General features: G+C 37.2%; 1 protein-coding gene across 6 annotated transcripts in view; it reads left to right on the forward strand.

Annotated features, from left to right (window-relative positions):
- Nucleotides 1-22414, forward strand: part of LOC131430427 (carnitine O-palmitoyltransferase 1, liver isoform) — a 63479-nt gene that overhangs the window by 33280 nt on the left and 7785 nt on the right. For 2 of the 6 annotated variants that reach the window (XM_058595420.1, XM_058595419.1), the window contains 8 exons: nt 11341-11583; nt 16291-16427; nt 16502-16658; nt 16745-16864; nt 16928-17764; nt 17834-17859; nt 18173-18235; nt 18691-18756. In XM_058595420.1, coding sequence (XP_058451403.1) covers nt 11443-11583; nt 16291-16427; nt 16502-16658; nt 16745-16864; nt 16928-17764; nt 17834-17859; nt 18173-18235; nt 18691-18756 — 1547 coding nt within the window. In that variant the 5' untranslated portion in view covers nt 11341-11442. Of the gene's footprint in view, nt 1-4018; nt 4538-11340; nt 11584-16290; nt 16428-16501; nt 16659-16744; nt 16865-16927; nt 17765-17833; nt 17860-18172; nt 18236-18690; nt 18757-22414 lie in introns of those variants that run through there. The other 4 variants (XM_058595421.1, XM_058595418.1, XM_058595422.1 and 1 more) reach the window with 4 other exon arrangements.

Consider the following 22414-nt stretch of genomic DNA (forward strand, 5'->3'; position numbering starts at 1 on the left):
CTGAATCAATTAAGAAATTAATAAGTTATAATCTTATAATATCTAAGTTATTGCTATATCAATTCACAGTAACGATTCACATATACGCTAACGTTTTTATAATGGTTTCGCAAAGGAAAATAAACCTTTTTTCAACCAGTAGCTAAAAACATAGCTATGATTAGAGATATGTTAGAATCAAGTAACGATATCTTACAAATGATAGTTAGTTTAATGTTTACGTTATGAAGAAACACTGCTGTCACCTTGTTTTAACCAGTATAACATACATTCGTGCTCTTGTTGCAACATAGTTTGGACTTTGTCGTATCAGAACTAGTTGCGGATTGCTACTTGGGCTTCCATCAAAATCTGTTTATAAAGATATAAAAAATAAACAGCAAAATAACACTATGCTCAGAATGCTCAAAATTATTCCAAGTAGAGTGATTTCTCATCATTTTAAATTCATATATCATGAGAACTATGATATTATCACAATCGATGTTCAATCCCTATATTATTTTCTTCGTGTTTATGACAGTGCATAGAACAAAAATGACTATTCTGCCTTTCACTATTTTCGGCAAAAAGTAGTTTTGAAACAAGTAATATCCTGGTTTTATTTATGTTTCATACACTTCTTTAGACTCCATATTGTGTTCGCCATATTCAAGCTAACAAAGATTGTTTTGTTTGCATTTTCGTTATCATAACGTTGGGAAAACCTACCGATAACTATCTGAATCAATGAAGAAATTATATGTTATAATCTTATAATATCTAAGTTATTACTACATCAATTCACAGTAACTATTTACATATACGCTTTTGTGTTTATAATGGTTTCGCTACGGGAAAAAAAACCTGAACCAAGCAGGATTCTGGGTCTGAATTCCGACCATTTGTTTTTCTGAATTTTGTATGAATTGAATTTGGAATTTTGGTAGTTTTATCCACTATGGATATTTCTTTCACACAACATCGAAACATTGTCGTTTACGAATGAGTTTAAGAATGTCTTTCATTTAAATTAATCGCTTATTTATATCCTATCCTCTCCTAACTTAGCTAATTGAGTTTTACAGTATGGATTACTTTTTATGGGTTTTTTGTTAGGTGCATGTGATCTGGGTAGTGTTAGAGATTTAATGCCAAAGTCTCATATTACAGAATATAGACATGATATGAATTTCTAATGAAACCTTGAAACTATTTACACTCATTCTTATTTGACCAATTCTTGGTCGTAACAGCGCTTAATTTTCATCTTCTTGCTTTCGTTTTCTTTCTCACAAATCTCACAAGAATTGAATGATGCACCAATCACATCATTTTTGCAAGTGATAGATTGGAATTGGATTGTTTCTCGCAATGATATATTACCCGGCCATGTGACATATAAATTTGTCATGAATACATTTTATTCAGGGCCTTCCTCAGCAAGATTTTCAGGTATCGAAGCCCACTATTTACGACTCATTGCGCACCTGTTAACTATTTTGAGTTTACTACCCACTGAAAATGAGCTAATGCCCACTAGTGGGCTTTAGGGACCAGTTTGGGAATCACTGATATAGACATTGCACTTCGGTGCAAATAAGTGATTTGTAAAGAGCAAATACTTTACGTCTGCTTATGTTGATCTGCGAGGTGGCATTAGCAATTCAACATAATCTGCCAATGCACCGGTGAGATGAATGCGAAACGTAAAATAAACGAAATTAGTCAAGTGCACAAACCGGTACACATGAGGTACCAAAACCCCTGAATGATTATTTTTACATGTCAATGCTTGAATTTGTGTCGAGTGTAATTTTATTTTTTTCATAGAGTGTGTTCAATGTTGTTCTCATGAAGGTAATTGCTGATTGTGCTTTAATTATAATGCAAAATTCGAAAACAATTGGCAAATTCCATATTATTTCCCAAAATTATAGTTTAGCAATTGTTTTATTTTAATTGTCTACGGCACCTTTCACGCAAGTCTGGTTACTAATTTCTGGCATTCATAATATAGTGATTTTCACTGTCGGCTAGAAAAGATTGCGATGCGATAAGATAGCGACAAAATGCCGCAAAGATAGCGAAACTGTCATTCGCATCGATTCAACCCCTTCGAGACCACAAGCCAGAAAAAAAATAATTTTTAAATTGACCGTTACAATGACTAATTTTTTATTTATTATTAGGAAAACTTCAGTCATAATGAATTCATATTGATAATGCGTATGTGGCAGATTACGGCTACAACTTGCACAGATTTTTTTCCGTCACCGTCACCGGAACGTCAGCTTCCGTCAAAATTAGTTTAATACTTTCTTTACCGGAACGTTCACACGCTCCGTCCGTCAAGACATTCCGTGACAGTGACGTTGCGTGTGAATGGCTCCATAAGAATGCATGTAATTAATGTTGACGGTGCCGGTGACGGAGATTGACTGTGACAAAAGAAGACGGATCGTCTGAATCGTACATAATGGTTACCCAACTAACCAAAAGTTCGGATAAATGGAACTGATTTGGCTTAGCAGCTCTCAAAGTTAATCAATAGCATTCTAAGCAGCCCATTTTTTAAGTAATTATCCACACTTGAAAGTTCGTGCGACACAGCGGAACGAACTTCCAAGCTGCTTCTAGAATACATTGTTCAGCTTCTATGCAGCGGAAGCTCACGCGGAACTTGTTCTGTACTTCGAACTGTCAAAAATTGCCACGTATTTTCTTAAGCAGCTAGAAAGTTCACGCGGAACTTGATCTGTACTTTCTAGTTCTCAAAAGTTCAGCGTGTACTTTTAAGCAGCAAGAAAGTGGACTTTTTAAGTAATTGTGGAACTTCTGGTTGCTTGGGTATTTTGTGCTTAGTATGTTCCCTTTTCATTTATATTTTGTATTAATCGACGCCTTGGTTTTCAAAACCTCGTGCTTTATTCGATTGTGCTATTTGTCTACTCTAAAAAGTTGGTCGTCTTTGACAGATATACATTTGTTGGTGCTTCCGATGAACAATGAAATAACAATTGTCGCTAAAGAATTTTACCAGTTGAAAATGCAATTGGCCTCAATCCAACAGCCGATTAATTTTTCTTTTGGCTCTAATGCTAGTTAATTTCAATACAACAGACAGCGAAGGGGTTAAAACAACTGTCTAATTTGCTGGCAGCGATGCCAGGTGAAATTTTAGGCGTCTGCGTATTAGAAATGGTCCTATGCGACCTCAATATTTAGAAGTATGACGAAAAAACCAAACGAAAACCCTACAGTAATAGCAAAAGTCATTAAAATGGACGATTGTTTATAAAAATTTTGAAAATCTGCAAAAAAGCCGGCTTAATTGCAAAGTCTGCTAACAAACGAAATTGCCAATTTACATACCAATATGCAAACCTGGCATCAGTGATTCTGACGCTCATTATTTCGCTCTTCTGCGACGATTCCGTCGCATTCTATGTCCAGCTGAAAACCACTATATTAAGCTTCGAATGAAACGGTCGAATAATCAAGCTTGGGTGAAGGAAAGGTTCACTCGAATGTCCCAGTTTCAATCCGTGCAAATTAGGTCCACTAATCACACCCAAAAAGCCTTCGGCAAAGTGCAAGTGCACACTGTCTGTCTGATATAATTCACGAATTGTAAATCCACATTTGAATTGGTCACGGTTAGGTGACTTACCCAAGGTTCTCAGCTAATGACAATCTACCTCATATGCTATTTAATGGGTAGTAGCCGGATAGAAACCACGTTTGATTCGAATGACTCCGGTCGCTTATGAACAAGTCTCCATTTACTGTTCTGTAAATTACCAACGTGTGCAGGGTCGTCGCGACTTCCGAAGACGTACGTACAGTCATGCGTCCATAAATCAGGATAGTTCGTATCATTTTTGGAGCCGTGAGCTCAGATCACTCACTTCACAGTAACCAAACCAGTGAACAACTGTCTTTTCCGCATGATAAAAAAGGTTTATAGAACCTTCACTGACCGCCATTGACTCTCACTTGCAGTGATTCGGCTGTGTTGTGCGCGTAAACTGGTCGTCATTCAGATAACCGCCTTTAGTCAAGCTTTGCGGTCGGTTCAGTGCAGTCGCGTTTCCTCTCTGCTGGTGAGAATTGTGTGCCGTACGCAAGCCACAGCGAGATTGTCTACTTTATTTTTGTTTAGCAACTAACGGTTCCCCCGGCCTGCTACGTATGTCGTGTGTGTACTGTTTCAATTCGCGAGACTTTCAAGTGAAGGAAAACAACAAGTTTGCAAAACTACGTGCGTGCAAGTGTGAATTTTACCATAGCAGACTGGCCAAAATCGCTCGTGGGCCCCGAGCAAAGGAGTTACTTCGAAAGATTTACCAAATAGTTTGTCGAAACGTCACCAGTTATATCCGCAGTCGATAGCCAAGTGATTGTGTAACCGACCGACACTCTGTACGCGAATTGCCTTGAAGCACGGTGTGTGAAGTGTAAGTTCAATCTTCATGGTTCTTTCCGATCGGTCGAAACGCGGGCTATAGTAAACCATTGGAAATCGGACGACCTTGCACTTTTACGGCGAGAACTGGTGAGAAGGTCTTTTCGATCAGATTTTTACACGATCGTCGCGGCACTGGACAGTCCGGAAATCACGGTGTGAAGTACACTTATGGTTTATGGGTGACTCGATGGAATCGATATGATCGTGTTGATGTTTGTCTCCACAGCTGATCGTTTCTTGCAGTGGAAAGTTTCTAAAACAGAACATAGCTAGCAAGTACTTGTTTGTTACTCAAGGTGAACCGCCTACGGTTTAGTTGCAGTAGCTAAAATTGAAAGAAAAAAAACACCACAAAAAGTGCGATTGAGTTATTCAGCTGTTTTGAATTATATTCTTATTCAAGCCCATATAGGAAGTGTGATCGTATTACGGGAAGTAGTGTGAGGAAGTGACACCAAAACTGGTGCATAGTCAGAACGGCCGGAACTTCTGTGTTTACAGTGTTGCTTCATTGAGTGCTCGCTAAGTCGTCGAACTGGTTATGGTAGTTAACCTCTGACATCGATCAATTGCAGTTAATTTACGACGCTTTGCGTACTGCAAATTATAACTGCTTGCGTCGTAGAAATATTCCTTATAATTAAACATGCAAACCGGTGAACCCCCCGATCGGAACAAGTGTTGTTCTGAATTGTTAGTGAAGTTAATCTTCCTACTGTTTGATTGTAATTCATAATAAAAGAAACTTTTTCGCTTCTGGTTGAAACAATTGCGCCATAGCTTCTGCAACAAGCAATACCCTGATATAGTTGTATTTTTAAGAAAAAAACATGATGCCGAACCGATGCGTAACTGCAAACAATCTGTAACCGATCAGTGAATGAAATCATACCAACCCAACTTCCCAACTGAACCGAAACATCAAACAGTGCACAGAACACTCAACGTCAACAAAACGTTCGCTTTCACCGACCATCAAACCTTCCCATTGTAAAGTAGGCTAGGCAAACGGACTAGAATCGAAAACAAAAACAGAAACCTGTTGAGCCAAGGTCGCTGCTGAGGTGGTTCTGGTGAGGCAAACTACCTGACAAAAGCATAACTGTAGTGCGAGTAGCAATGTTTTGAAGCCTCGCACCAAACGGTCAATAACTGGCTCGCGCACATCCTTCGGCTTGAGGTGGCTTTTTTTTGTGCCGGATACGGCTACCAGAGCGAACATTTACAAACACAACTGAAGCGTAGTGAAGATCAGGGTCACTGTCAATAACGTGTTTGTTTTAGGTACTTTAAGTATGCTTTTCTGCTGGCGTTGAACGAGTCTTCAAACTCACGCTGGTTAGTCAAAACTACTTATTCATAACATTGGATCGAGCTCGCGAATATCGAATACAAATGTAGACCTGAAGATTGTGCCTGTCGCGAATGTTTACAAAACCTTGTCACGTTTCAACGGAAGATTTGCACGTGTCAAGCACTGTTTTTTGCACCGTTATCAGTGTGAACTTGTTTACTGTTGTTCTGCCTCATGAAAAATAGTTTTCGCACAATAAATTAACATCAACGTTACCATCTCAGAGTAAAAACATTTTCTTCTACTTCTACTATGATTTTTCAAAAGAGTTTACCCGTTATTATGATAAACCGTTTAAATGATGAAGTAATTAAAAATGTTCCTACCGATTTGACAGCTCTTACTGAAAGTATCATCTTTAAACAAGCAGCGCCCCTACATCTCATTCTAGCGTCATTGTGCCAATGGTCTTATCAGGGTGGCAAGTGACCGGGAAAAAGTCGGAAATTTCGTTTCACCGGAGAAAAACGGGAAAAATTCGGGAATTTTAGTGCAAATCCGGGAAAAAATTTACTAACCCTAATCTTAGTAAATCACGATTTTCCTGATTAAACAAATGAAAAGTTGGAGGCAATACTCCATTTTGTGTTTAAGTGAGAAGTTCAGTAAAAGTTTTGAAACATCGTATTGTCCCACACAGGTTTTATGGAACACAATCCATATGAGATGGGGCCAACATCCCATGTTTCGTTCAACAATTGTAAGGGTTTGGCAGCAATTTTTAATGAATCAGAAAGCAGTTCTTAGTTTTTATCAACAACAGCACTTCGAACGGATGCTTTTGCTGAATTTCTATTAAATTTCAGAATAATAATGCATAATATGATTGCTAAAGAAATATCAGGTAACATGTTTAATAAAATTATAAAAAATTCTTAGGAGCCTTCATGTTTTTGAGTGGGCTAATGGTTATCCTCATTTCATCATAATTTGTCTCAGTAATGTCAATTTGAGATCATACTTGTGTTGTAATCTTGGTATTGATTTCAATAGGATTCGCAAAATTTAAAAAGCTGTCGACTTTAACCTTGTCCGCCGCACAGTGGTCCAAAACTGGAAAAGACGGTCAAAAGTCTGACTGACTTTCACTGATTTTTAAGAGCTAACGTGTCTTCGAACGAATTTTACAAGATTATATCACGCTTCTTTTGAAAGTGGTACCTTAATTTTTGTTAAGGGGGTAGTACCAATTTAGAGTAAAAATAATTTTTTTTCAAAAAAAAATCTTTTTTTTCTTTCTTATTTTGAAGAAAAAAATATTTGAAGTATTTTTTCTGAAGATATAAATAATGTAAAAAAATTATTTTTTGAGAAATATTCACTTTATTTTTAAAACAGTTTTTTTTTAAATTCATCTACGATTTACCTCTATTACCTAAGTATCTACCACAAAGCGTTCGCATAAACAAGCTCATGCTTGCACGCCCAACTTAAGCAAATTGTTGTGATTTTTATTTTGTTTACTTTTTGACAATTACCAATATTAGAAAAAAAATCTAAGTGGAACTCGATGCTATTTTTAGGCGTTTTCAAAATTAGCTTTAAATATTGAAAATCCGAAAAAATAACACATATTAAACACATATTAAAAACCCGTTTTAATCCACCTAGTGGTGTATTTAATCCACCTTTCTCATATCAATCATACTATCATATATAAAACTGTGGTATTCTTAAAAATAATTTTCTTCGATTCTTAAAAGAATAACCGAAATCGGTTTGTTTGACCGTCTATTGATAAAAACTATCAATTGGAGAAGACTCGAGGTCGATTTAGAAAACTTTTTACGGGTTTTCGGCCTTTTCAGTGATGGTATAAAATTTTTAACACACTTTACCCTATATTTTCGGATCCGGAAGTCGGATGGTTTATTCAATCTGTTGAAGAAGGATAGATGCCCATTTGGAAGAACGAACAAAAGCTCATGCACACATTTCTTCTCATTTATAACTCGCTCTTCAAGAGCCGAAGATCCTTTCAGCTCGTAGCTTGTTTCCACCTTTTTCAAAAATCTGTGATCAAGCCAAAAACCTGTCTGTGTAAAATCTGTGTACGTCTTCCCGTTTCCATAATAGCTGATTGGAATCATTTTAGTAAGCACAAAAAAGGTCTCACTATTTCCTACCGCTCTGTAATTTCTGGTGCTAAACTGTGATCAATTTCAAAAATCTGTGATCGATTTCAGAATCTGTGTAAATCTGTGACTATTTTTTAAATCTGTGCAAAAGGTTGAAAATCTGTGAAACACAGATTAATCTGTGAACCTGGCATCCCTGCTTACCAGTGCGGTGAACTGGTGAGCTGCGGTTCTTTTAAAAAAAGCTGTGAGCTATCAGCTCACTTTAAAGATTCGATTCACTGAAATAGCTCAGGAGCGAATTAGACATCTCTGCGCTCATTGCAAAAGTGAGTTACAGAAATAGCAGACGCGTGACGCCCTCCGTTTCTTAACCATTCGTGGTTTCAGCATGGCCATAGTGAAAATGAGTCAGACGAATAGTACTCAGGATTTTTTTAATGGAAAATAAATTGGATTAGGACAAAATATTTTCCTATAAGTATTGCAAAAGTTTGTTGTATTAAGTTGCATATTTTGCTTCTATACAAGGTTTCCTTGGTAAAAATAGGTAAAATGATGTATAAACCTTCCAGAAAAGAATAAACCTAGGCATTACCTTCTACAAAATTATGGGATTTTATATTTTCTACAATTATTCCAAACAAAGTATGTATAAAAAATAACTTGAAACAAGTTATTATCAGAAAACTAGTTTCAAGTGGGTTGTCATAATTCAATAACTAAAACTAACTTTGAAAAGGCCTAAAAAAAGTTACATCGAGTTCCACTTAGATTTTTTTTATATTTTTGGGCATATCTTTTCCTATAAATTTTGTAAAAATCAGCTGCATGAAGTTGCATATTTCGCTTTGGTGTGAGGTTTTATCATAGGTTAAAAAAGGTAAAATGTTGTATAACTTTGCCAGGAAACAACAAACCTATGCACTACCTTCAGCAAAAATATGGGATTTTTTTATTTTCTTCAATTATTCCAAACAAAGTATGCATAAAAAATAACTCGAAACAAGTTATGAATAAAAAACTGATTTTAAGGGGGTTGCCATAAAAACGCTTTGTATATCCGAAACGGTGCGACCTAGACTTTTGGCATATTTGACAAAGTAAATTATTTTCAATAGTTCTAAAACTTTGTAAAAGAACAAAAATTTCTATCTCTTCAGAAAAAATAGTTATGGTTATATTTTTTGTCAAAGTAGGCCATGAACAATTAGGGATAGAATCAAATTACGCGGTATATATTTGTAAATAATTTCTTAAAAGCAACTATATACATTAAAAGAACCGTTTGGTAGCTACTGATTTATGTCCACGTTTTTATTGATTCGAACCACTTTGCGTCGTTTGCAATGAGTATTTGATTTCCTTCTTTGAGAGTTGAAATTGGTTTCCGAGAGTTTGTGAAAAACCTTAGAAAGGTTTAGAAGATGGTTTGATCTGTTCAGTAAATGTTCAATGTTTAATTTATATTAAACATCATTACCTATGGATATCATAGTAGGATTCACAAGAATGCGGGTGTTGATGTCGAATTCGTTGAGGATGTATACAAGTTAGTTGTGTTTTTCGGAATGTTTGCTGGTTTGAGGAATCTGGTAGAAGTTACACACATTCGTGACCTTTGATAACGTATAAAAAGAGAATGATTGTTGGTAGAAATACATGCAATAAGTACTCACTACTATCGAATCTGTAATCTGTAGCTCTCACATTATTTTCGAAGAAACATACAAAGTTTCAGAAGAACGAATCCAAATAGGTTAAAACCGGGATAAATAAATGATATAAATGATATAAATGATATATAAAAAAGAAAAATGAAAGAACGATTCAATAGAACTAATTCTTTCGGTAGAACTATTAAGCTTGGAGCGATTCTTTGTAATGAACGGTTTTGCCCATCTCCTGAACACATTTTGCAGAAAGTCTTAACAAGACTTACTTAGTGGTAGTCTTACAAAAGACTGAATAGTTCGGATAATAACAATTTCAATTTTAATTATAAGGCTTCAAATTTAATTCTTAATCATTTGGCATACAAATAACTGATGGTATTTCTGGCTATCTAGAAAACACTAACAATGATCGAATTTGGGGTAAAAGCTGCACTTAAAAGAATTATTGAAGAGAGCATGAAGTCTGAATAAAATGTGTTGATTTTTAGAAAAAATTGCAAGAATGTTAATACTGTATTCCTTCGTGAAATTATTTAAATCTTAAATCTTCTGTTAAGCAAATCCTCACACTTAAACAAAAATGTTTTGAAAGTCTTGTGGCTCAGCGTTTCGTTGATAATATTGATAATATATTGGATGCTGGGAGCGTAATAAACAAAACAGCACTCAAAACCATATAATCGATACAAGGAGGCTGTCGAACCGAAGAAACAGTTTCTAATCAATATTAGAGCTTATATTTTCACTCTGTAGATCTCCACCTGTTTACCCTTTTCACAACCGGAAGTCGGATCCGGATGAAATTCGTATGGGACCACAAGAAAATCGGTTCAGCCATCTTTGAGAACATTGATCGCTACATACATACATACACAATTTCTGATCTTGACGAACTGATTCGAGTGGTATATGACACTCAGCCCTCCGGGCCTTGGTTTCAAAATCGGTTGTCGCAGTGATTGCCTAACTTATCTATATGATATGTTAAAGCCAAGAACGACTTCTTCCCATTGTTATGTGCACTTAGCATAATGAATATTTCCTTTTTTTAAATCGAGATACCCAAAAAATACTTTATTTCTCAACTATCGATGTTCTTTGGATATGGGATTTCTAGAAATATTCAGAAAAATACTGAACATAGGCGATTTGAGCTCTTAATAATTTAATTTTAACTCATATTCCAATAAATAGTTATTTAAAAAAACATTTTATTTTTCTAATTCAACTAAAAAATTAGTTGAATGGAAATGAAGTGTGCCTTAGCTAAAAATGACAGCATGTTTAATTGTTGAATTCAACTAGAAATATAGCCATTTCAACAAATATTTTATTATTATTAAGGGAATGAGAATTAAAAAATCTAAATTAGCAAAAGTAAAATTTCTAAGCTGCACTCATCCGATTTTGCAGCAAGACTACGTTCAAATGTTTTGGAACCTTCACAGGATACTATCAAAAAATCTAGACATCATTATATTCTGAACAATAGATATTATTCAGTGTCATGTTTTTAGAGTGCGCAGTAATTTGCGAACCTAAATAAACCGTATCTGATAAATACTTTTTCTTCCTGAAACAAGTTGTGTGTATTCGAGATAGCTTATCAGTCGACCGGCGCCGAACCGAAATTTTCCGCGATGTCATACCAATTCTCTGTCGAGTTTACAGGCCGGCATCAGGGCTGCCCCCCCCCTCCCCTCGCATTCAAAAAAAAAAATATGTCGTTGACCTTATCAACTCGCTAAATGCACCTGCTTATTGTTTTATTTTCTGTTCCAGGTCCTGCTGCAATCTGTGATTGTGTCCAGTTGTTACCGGTGCAAACCCATCGACCGAACCGGACGCCTATAGAAGTGCACCGCAAATAGCAGCAGCCTCACCATGGCTGAAGCCCATTCAGCTGTTGCGTTTTCATTCTCCATCACTCACGAGGGATGGCATCTGAACTACGACCGGGAAGTGCTGGATCTGGTGTGGCAGTCCGGTGTACGCTCGTGGAAGAAGCGATTGGCGCGATTTCGGGTGAGTAACAACGTCCACAAGGGGACAAATATACGGCCAATGTGTGTTATCGATAACAAATGGTTGTGCTTTGATTCGGTCATGTTTTTTTGTTTTCCTGTAATCATTCGTGGTGAGGAAAGTATATCATTCAATACACGTCATTAAATTGAGATTAGTGGTTTAGTTTATGAGTTTATGAAATCCGGTATTTGCGCACACGTGTCGAATCCAAAAACAAAATATAACAGCTGCCAGAACATTGTAATCATTATAAATACAGGGTTGCGAGGATTTCGCTATTTTCTCGGTTAAAAGGATTTTTACAAAAGAGAGTGAAAATTACCTTAAATTAATTAAATTATTTAATATTTTAATCAGGTCACAGTTTTCAAAATTTTACGTATTCGTAGTTTAAGTTAATTCAGTAGAACTGAATGATTAATAATAACAATGACGGATCTTGTACCAAATCGAACCCGGAGTTGGCAACACTGTTTTAAATTTGAATGAATCTTTCTGAACATGTAAACCTTTTGACAAATACGGACTGAGTAATGAATTCTTACTACACTGCTCGTTTCTGAGTGCTCGATTAACACGATTGACTGTGACATTATAGATGTCATTGAATTTTCACTCACGTTATGAATGTGTAGAGTCAGGACATTTACGCCATGTTATTATACTTCAGCTAGAGGAATGAATGATGCTAATTACGGTAGGCCTTTTGTCTTTCTCACTCATTTTTCTCAGCGATGGTTTGACCGATTTCCACAAACTTAGATTCAAATGAAAGGTCTCACGGTCCCATATTGAATTCCTGAATTTCATCCGGATTCGACTTCCGGTTCCGGATTTATAGGGTCAAGTCTGTTAAATGTTGTACACCGTCACTTAAACTGGCGAAACAAAAACCGTAAAAAATGTTGTAAACTGGACTCAAAACCGTTATTCCCAATCTTAGGATTTAATGAAAGGTCTTATGGTCTACCAAAAATAACTGCATATTTTCAGATGCAACCAAAATTGAAGTCATCGTTTAGAATACGATGGCAAAATTGTATAAAATCTTCAAAATTTGAATAAGAACTAGTAGAGTTTGTACGTCATGTTAGATGGCGGCCGTACGAACTGACTTCGATTATACCGGTTTTCGGGTTCCGGCGCCGATAGTGCCGGATATAGATTTTTGTAAAAATAATCTGGCAACTCTGGCAGTAACAGTGATACAGGGAGATTCATTGTTACTGAGAGCGGAGCAAGCCAAACTTCCAATGATTAACCAGTATCAGGAATCAGAACTAATTGGCTCATGTGGCACGTTCCCCTAGTTAATTGGAGATCATTTTCCTGGTGGGAAGGAAAGATTACGAAACGGAACATGGAAGGAAATTGTGAAGTGGGTGCAATGGGAAAACAGCACAAAACATAAAGAAACAAATAGTTCTGCATCCCCGAAAGGGTGCGGAATGATCTGCAGGTGCCAAAATGTACATTTAATAAAACCTCCAACCCCCGAGAGGATTTAGAGAGTAAACATACTGAACGATTCGTAGTATTTATGAGCAAAAGTAAATTCGGCACCCCATTAAGGATGCCAAAACCTTTTTAAGATCAATACAGAAAGGATTCATTCACTCCGGGAAGAATGATGAACCCTTCTGACTATAGCTCCTTACCACATTAGGTGAGAAACGAGAGAATATCCTTTAATTGTAGCTCCGCATACACATACGCACTCAACCATGTATGGAGAACCAAAAACCCGGATACGTAGTTGCGTCAATGCGGGACAGTTACATATCAGATGATATGAAGTACCGTAATCGCATTCACACAAATCACACGAATAATACTCAGCACGTTGAATAGTAGCCGTGTGATAATTGAGTTTGCAATGTCCAGTCGGAGCTGTGACCAGAATACTGCAATGATGCTTGGAAAAATGCAGTAGACACTTTGACATTTTCAGATTTAAATCGGGTAAAAATGCTTTTTTCTGAGCGCAAGTTTGCAAGATGTGCCAGTAGCTGGCATGTTTGGATGCAGCCCAAGAACGAATCTTGTGCTTTATCCAACTAGTTGAAAGTGGTAAAGCTGGTTCAGGACCAACGAAATCATTCGTTGCACCAGCTCTTGCCAACTCATCAACCTCATTTCCAGTAATACCAGAATAGTCGGGTACCCTTAAGAAGTAAACAAAATTTGAAATGCTGAGGTCTTCAATTTGAGTTCGATATGCGATCACAAGATTCGACAGTGAATCATTCGATCTAAGTGTCTTTAAAGCTACATGACTATCGCAACAAAAATAAATTCGTTTACCACAGATTCTCTGCTGATGTGTCGATTGTTTTCCACGCAGAATCGCGTAGATTTCTACCTGTAACACAGTACAATATCTACCAAGTGAATGAGACTGCTCTAGGCTCATTTCGCGACAGTAGACACCAGCACCACCACGAACAGATAGATTTTCATCAAATAATTTCATTCCAAAATAAAATTTCATCGTGCTGATAGTGGCTTCTGGTTTATTGAAAACTTCGGTACGTACAAATCCGATAAAAAAATACACACGTTTGGAGAAGTTTAAAAAAAAGTACAGGTGTGTAATGTCAGAGACATAACTGGATGTCGTCAATACGAATAAAACTGACCTCCTTACTTTATACTTTAGAATATAAATTAGTTGATCGATAGTGTGAATTGTGCAAGTTTTGCCCTTTCACACTACTAGAATTTGAAACGATACACCTAAACTACAGTACAGATTAGTTACATTAAACATTATGACACACAAATATTACAAAATAACCAGTATAGTAGTATGATAAAATAATGGTGGTTCTGAAAAAACCTTTTATTAAGGCGTTCGTGATGGAGAGTGACGGGTTCAGTTCAAATTCCGATGGATACCATTGACTTCCAACGGATACCGCTGACTTCCGTCTTCTTGCGCTAACAAGCTTTGTATTTCGCTTGGAGATTCCTCGATCGCACCATAATCAACACGATGACAACGACAGCCAAATTCGAAATGAATTTCTTCTGAGTCGATGCTATGCATTTTATATTCCAAATCAGCAGAAAGTTTACTACAAACTACAACTGGTTGAAAAATGGGCCATATACAGTAGCCTGAAGTAAAATTTCGATAATTCTTTGGGTATAAAATTATGGTTCTAAATGGCACCTTAGAGAAATTTGATGTCGGATATTTCATTTCGGATTACAATGTTTTAGTAAAAGATACTATCAAAATGCTGTACAGGATTAATTTCGGGCATCCCAGAAGAGCCAAATTGTATAATTTTCTAAGATATTAAACACTGATTAGATATAAATGATTTTAAACACTGTTGCGAATTTAGAACTATGAAAGTATGCAAAAAACTGATCAAATTATCAAAATTTGCACGACACTGATAATTTTAATTTTCGATTTACAAAGAAGCAATCTTTATAGTTCATTAGGTAACATTTAGAGCATTTAGAAGGGCTGATTTTGCAGAATATTCCACATTGTTGTCCATTTTCCGTTGTATTTTGCTTCAATGCAAACGACCACCAACAGGATGATGTAATCGATCTTCTTCGAAGGGACTGGCTTTGCGACCTGACGACTGCTCCACCTGACGACCGAAGTCCAAATGAAAGCACGACCTAAGCGTTTGAGGCTTTATACCACGCAAAGGTTTGCTTTCATTGCCAACTGCTCCACTGTACGACTGAAGTCCAAATGAGAGTTGCGACCTGAGCGTTTGAGGTTTTTAACCACGCAGAAGGTGCACTCTCCGAAGCTGCTAGTTGATTAAATCATTCCCACGACGTCTGCTTTCATCAAACGCACAAGAAGAAATGATCGATTTTCGACCACGGTTCCGCTTTTATACACAGTCAGTTGAAGATATGTGCCTGATTACCTTAAAATCGTCGTCCTTGCGCGAAAAACCCAAGCGAAAGTAAAGAGTTTTCCGCGTTGTTTTCAAATTTTGAGAAAACTTAATTTTTGAGTTGTTTGTGGTTATCTCATACTGTTCAAAATATTATCCTAAATTCCTGATCATATTTTTGATGAAATAGTGAAAGAATCATGTTGCTGCCATTATTACAAGTCGAGATATTCACGATTAAGTTCTGCCCATTCTTCCATATGGTTAATTTTGAAAAGGCACCCAATAGTAAAGTAAGTCGTAATGACGACAAAATTCATCTCTTCACACTGTAAAGGTTCTAAAGGAATGTTATTGAACCGGAAGTCGCCATATTGGATTTCGGAACCACATCAAACATCGTTTTCCGACATCTTATCAAATCCGTTCAGAAAATGCTTATATTGTAATGGTATTCAAGGAAAATCAATAAACCGGAAGTCGTCATCTTGGATTCTGAATCGAGTTGAAACATTATTTTCCGGGAACTATTCGTCATATCAGTTTCCAAAATACAGCATTCGAATACTGCCATTGCATATATATTGATATATTTTTCAAAACCACTTTTTACGAAGTAGGTTCGCGAAAAAAGTTTACGTTATTTGGAAAAAAAGGTTACGTTATTTAGAATTTGTAACGTAAAAAAAGATACGTAAATCGAATGCTTCCTTAAAAAAGACTACAATCTCGCAAATGCAAATTATCTGTCAGATTTGAAACAAGACACCAAATGTTACAGAGTTTTTGAGTAACTTCTAATGGAAAACATTGTATTTTTTGTTGACAGACCGGAGTCCGTAACGGCGTGTACCCAGCACACCTACAGAGCCTATGGTTAGTGATAGCCGTTGCCATTGCCCTGCATTTCACACAACGACAGGTTCCATTCAACTTAGTTAATAAATGTCTAGGACTATTACCAGGGTAAGTTTTTTTTTGCTTCCGATTTAGCAAAGTGTGATAATTAACTAACTAATGTTGTTTGGTTTCGATTCCAGAGACACAGTGGGCTATCAGGTGGCGGCATGTGGTTTAGCAGGACTTCTCTTCTGGTTGTGCATTTGTTACACAATGCGATACTCGTTGAAGCTGCTGTTAATGTACAAAGGTTGGATGTACGAAAAGAGGGCACCGGGTAGTAAGGTTTCCCTGCCGGTAAGTGTAGCATATCACGTTTGTTTTTGCTATATGATGGCAAAGGAATTACAGGTTCATCGTTCGTTCTTTTCGTTCATTTACAGACGAGAGCGTGGGCACTTTTTGTTAAGGTATTAGCAACATGGAACAAACCGGGTCTGTACAGTTTTCAAGGTTCTCTACCCCGGTTGCCTCTGCCGGCCGTGAAAGACACAATGACAAGGGTAAGATTCGTGAAAAAAATGTACCAATTCAAAAATACGAAACCGAAAATGTTTCAATTACAGTATCTACGATCCGTGCGGCCCCTGCTGGACGACAGTAACTATAGTCGCATGGAGAGGCTGGCAAAGGAGTTTCAGGATGGTATCGCCACCAAACTGCAGTTCTATTTGGTCTTGAAAAGCTGGTGGTCAACGAATTACGTGTCCGATTGGTGGGAAGAGTACGTTTACCTGCGCAGCCGTGGAGCCTTGATGGTGAACAGTAACTTCTACGGAATGGATGCTATTTTTACAAAACCGACAACTGTCCGTAGTGCTCGTGCAGCTAACGTCATCAATATGCTGTTGCAGTTCAGGCGAACCGTTGAACGGCAGGAGCTGGAACCTATTCTGGTGCAAGGGCTGGTGCCACTGTGCTCTTGGCAGTACGAACGCATTTTCAATACGGTGCGTGTTCCAGGAATTGAAACCGACAAAATTGTCCACTACCAGGATTCCAATCACATTGTAGTGCTGTTCCGAGGTTGCTACTACAAAGTTGTTATTTATCACAACGGTCGCATTCTACGTCCGTGTGAAATTCAAATTCAAATTGAGGAGATTCTACACAGTCACGATAAACCCCAGCCAGGAGAGGAGCTACTAGCTTCGTTAACCGCCGGTGATCGTACCAAGTGGGCAAAAATCCGAGAATCAGTATTTTTAAAAGGTGTCAACAAGACCTCGCTGCACCTGATCGAGAGTTCTGCCTTTGTGCTGTCACTGGACGAGCAGCCGTTCGAATTCGATATGGCACATCCGGAGAAATTGGATCAGTTCGGAAGAAACTTGTTGCACGGAAATGGGCACGACCGATGGTTCGACAAGAGTTTCACCGTTTGCATAGGAAGCAATGCTAGGGTATTGTCAACTTATTAACTGAAAGCCACCACTGCAACACTACTAAAATTGTACATCTTTACCTTCCAGGTCGGATTTAACGCCGAACATACTTGGTGAGTACGAATATCTGCGTGAAAGTTTCAAACACGTAATCATTTTCAGCATCCGGACAACACGCTGTATTATATACCATACGCATAGTCCGATGTCCCACACAGATCTGATCAGCAGATAGAGTATAATCGAACTGTACCGCAGTTCTAGTTGTAGTCCATGTAACATTCACTTCAATAATGTTTTTTCTTCCATCCATGCATTTGTCTTCCCAATGTGGCAATTCATAAACTCGCCCAACTACGGTATCCAAACATCCTTACACCCTCTACCAACTCAAAATCAACCAAAATCATTAAAAACCATCTTCAGGGCGGACGCAGCAGTGATGTCACACATCTGGGAAACGTTTATCATGGAAGAAGCTCAGCCGCGGTAATTAATGTCTTTTACAGTAGCAAATGCACCCGATTCACACCCGATTTGTGTTGTGAATCTTTTTGAGACATTTTTAGCCCTTGTATATACTTAATATGCTTCGGTTTTGCGGTATTAGTTTTCCGTTTAATAAAGAGTATGCTAGTCTACGAATTGTACAGTTGTTAGTCCATGTTTGGTTAGTCTAGTGAGCGGTGCTGGTAGATCTGCCTAATAATTTACACGATTCTTTAAATGAAATACGTCTGCTGATTGTCACCTACATTCTCATTACTCGATGATTGTCATATTGTGTTGGCCATTTTCAACATTTGTCACCCCATACCAATTCTACCAAAGCCTAGTTGTACCTGGTACAATATGGATTGCTAATACTTTTTATTTCCTTTAAACAAAAATCATCAAACGAAAAAAAAAATACACATAATTGCTTAACTACTACCCGCATACAGGGCCGATGCACCTGTACTGGCACACGTGTGGGAGAACATTGTAGCAGAGGAGCAGATACAAAAACGGTAATGGTTTTTAATAAATGCTTTCTAGTGTGTTAAGGAACAATCGCTACTGACATGTACTACCTGTACGGCACCTATCCACTAACCTGGGATGGCGTTTACATTGTTTCGATGATGAACGGAATGCAACAACTACGTTAGCTGAATCGAAACAATGGAAACGCAGTTCTAATTGTGTCATTGAAATAACATGTGATTCGACAATAAATTGTGGGTTTCTAATGCCTAGGCATAAGCGGCACAGCAGCATAACGGCTTTATGGCTAACAGTTTAGGTTGTGTAGTTGTCCATGTAAAAAAACAAACACATTTCTGAATAGTTCCATACATATCACGTGTTGGAACTAATTCGTAGCGTTTTACGAAAAATGGCGCTAGTCGATTATTCGCACATACAACAGTAAATATTCTCCGGGAAGATAATGACTCTTTACCAGTCGATATTTGTGCCTGATAAAGCATTTTTTTGCGGGGAGAAACATTAAGACAAGTGACGCTGAAAGTCATCGTATTTTAGTGGAAGTGAACGATAAATATTCTGCTCTGGCTGAGCACCATGCAGAAAGTGATTTGCACGTTTCCAAACGGTAACTTTGACTTCACAAACAAATAACGTCACGGACAACCGAAGAAGTTCGAAGATGACCATTTTGGTGTCGTTGCTCGATGAAGACCCCGTACTAAACACTGCTTGGTGACGTATACGGACGATGATTTGTGCGTATTTGAACAAAGCATTGCAGACAATGCAAGAATCCATGTTTCGAAAGTCATAATAACTTATTTGAAAACATTGCAATGGGATGTTCTGCCCCACCCGCTATATTTTCCCGACATTATTCCATCCGATTAGCATTTGTTTCGATCCATGGCATATGGCTAACACTCGTATATTTTTTGACGAAAAACCTTACATTTGGCGTATAAAATCAAGAAAATACAGTACATCGACTTTGAAAATACAGTACATTTTACAAGCATTTTTCTAAAAATAGTGAATAAAAAACAGAAGTAAATAAATTTGATATAACATGCAAATACAACTAAGTAATGAAAACCGAGAAAAAGTCACCGCAGAGACGGGACTCGAACCCGTAGCTAGCTCCTATCCGAATAAATTGTTTTGCCAATTATACTATCATGCATGTGAAACACACGAAGAAACAGCCTAATTGAACACAAGAACCGAGCCTGTTCAGCTGTGCTCGGGCGCCACGCTGTTCATTAGTCTAGACTGAACAAATCGTTAATAGCAAATAATTATCAAATGATTTGAACATAATCTATATTTTTTTATTTTCTTTTGAGGGCATTTTTAGGTTCGGCCAAAACTAAAAAAATGCACCTGTTATTCATTAAACATTTTTTAAGAAGCGGATATTTTTAATGTTGATTTTGACTTAGAGAATTTTTTATGAGACTTTTTAATCATCAAAATTTCGCAAAACTGTTGTGACGCGCTCTGATCAAGAATAATTCATTTCCAGTGTGAAAAATACAGTACATTTCAGTGTAAAAATACAGTACAAATTAAAATACAGTACATTTGAGGGTAAAAAACTGGACGCAGTATTTGTATCGACAATACAGCACGGATACGAGCGTTACGTATGACTTGTCAGTCATTACAAAAATGGAATGGATCGGTTTATTCATCGAATCTAAAGATAAAAGTCGAATCTAGAGATCTAAAGACAAGTTCGAGCCCCGACCTGGAAGGATTCTTATGGCGTTTTTAATTGAAAAACACTGGTGGCGTGGATTGCTCTGTTTTTGCACTTTCGAGCAGAAATCGCAATGAAACACCGTCAGAATGTTGCATTTCTGCTCGAAAGTGCAAAACCAGAGCAATCCACGCCACCAGTGTTTTTCAATGAAAAACGGCATTAGTGTCAGTAGGATCCATAGTACTAGCCATGCAATGATTCTGTACACTAAGAATCGGCTGCGAAGTCTGTTGAAACAGAAAGACCAAATTCCAGAAAAGGAATGTAATGCCAAGACTTTGCTATCTAAAGACAAAGAATCTCCTCAACGCCGTATCCGAGAAAGAAAGATACCTGAAAGATGACAAGAAGCAGTATACAATGATTAACTATAAAGGCTGACTAGAAGCATAAATCAAATAAACCTAGATCTCGCACTGTACGGATAGACTGACAGCGCTTTTAGTGAGAAATGGGTGCACTTTTTCCAATAGCTACTAAGGTTGTGTTGTGTGAAATGCGCAGGAAACTGTATACATACATTACTCACCAGAGGCGATTTCGGAAATATTAAAAAAAATTCTTAGCCTCAGAGTTTTGAAATTCTAAGACATTTGGTATCGAAAAAATACTTCGATTTCGGCAATCTCAAAATTTTCCTAAGCCCCAGAAAGTCGATCAAAAAAATTAGATTTCGGGAATCTTAAAATTCATCTCAGTCCCAGAGTCGAAATTTTAAAAAAACACATACGAAAATCGAAAAAAAGTTGCTGCCGTATAGACGAATTTATTGTCGAATGTCTTAATATTTCATCTCATTCCAACGAAAATTCATGCAATTTTAAGGCTACAACAAAATAAATCAATTTTGGAAATCTAATCTCTAAATTTTCCTAAGCCCCAGAAAGTCGATTAAAAAAACTAAATCTCGACGTTTCATGCAATTCTAAGTCTTTTAGCAACAAAAAAAAATAAATTTTGGAAATCATAAAATTTTCAGTTTTTGCAATGACTGAGCGGAAACAGTCAGTTCAGTTTTTGCAAAGGACTCGAACCTGCGTTCTTATGCATTCCGTGCATACGCGCTACCATTTCGCCACTCTGAATCTTGTTTTAGTCACTCTAAAACGCCAAACAGACACAATAGCGCTATCTCAATGTCTCTGAGCGTATCTTTTTCCAAAAATTCATCTTTTCTGTTAGTTTTTCATTCATTTGGCTTCTCCAATATATGTTTCCGCTCAGTCATTGCAAAAACTGAACTTAGTTATGGCGGCTTTACGTCAAACAACTAAAATTAATAAATCGATAAAATTTCCGTTAGTGCCAGGGTCGAAATTTAAAAAAAACATTCGAAAATCGATAAATTTTGTTGTTGCCAAATGTCTTAGAATTACATGAAACGTCAACATTTGGTGTGATCTCGAAAAAAAAAATTTTAATCTCGACTATGAGACGTGAGAATTTCATGAAGCGTTAAGATCTCGAAGAAATTTCATGCAATTTTCAGACATTCTACAACAACAAAAAATTCGATTCCGGAGATCTAAAATCTTGACATTTCATGTAAGTTGAGGATAGAATCATACAAATGTTTTAATGAGACTATTTAAATGGCAAGAGAATGGCATTATCACACCACTAGATGGATTAAACAAGGTTTCTTCTCATAATCAAAAATAAATTGAATTGTGAATACCCTGCATTTTGATATTTTTATAATGTCAAAAAGAGTGCGGCACATCCTCGGTGTTTAAGCAATCACGTTTAAATTCAGCATACCAGCAAAGACATCATATTAACAAGATATGCAGCTCTCACATTTCCCGAACAAATCATTGGAAACAACATTTTTTGCGAGCATGGCGCCCTCAGGCGAGTCTGCATCGAATCTCGCACACAGAAGTAGGGGAGAGGAATGTCAAATTCGTGCGCCTAAAAATAGCAGCACT

Source organism: Malaya genurostris, chromosome 2 (assembly GCF_030247185.1).
Source record: "Malaya genurostris strain Urasoe2022 chromosome 2, Malgen_1.1, whole genome shotgun sequence".
Taxonomy (NCBI): Eukaryota; Metazoa; Arthropoda; class Insecta; order Diptera; family Culicidae; genus Malaya; species Malaya genurostris.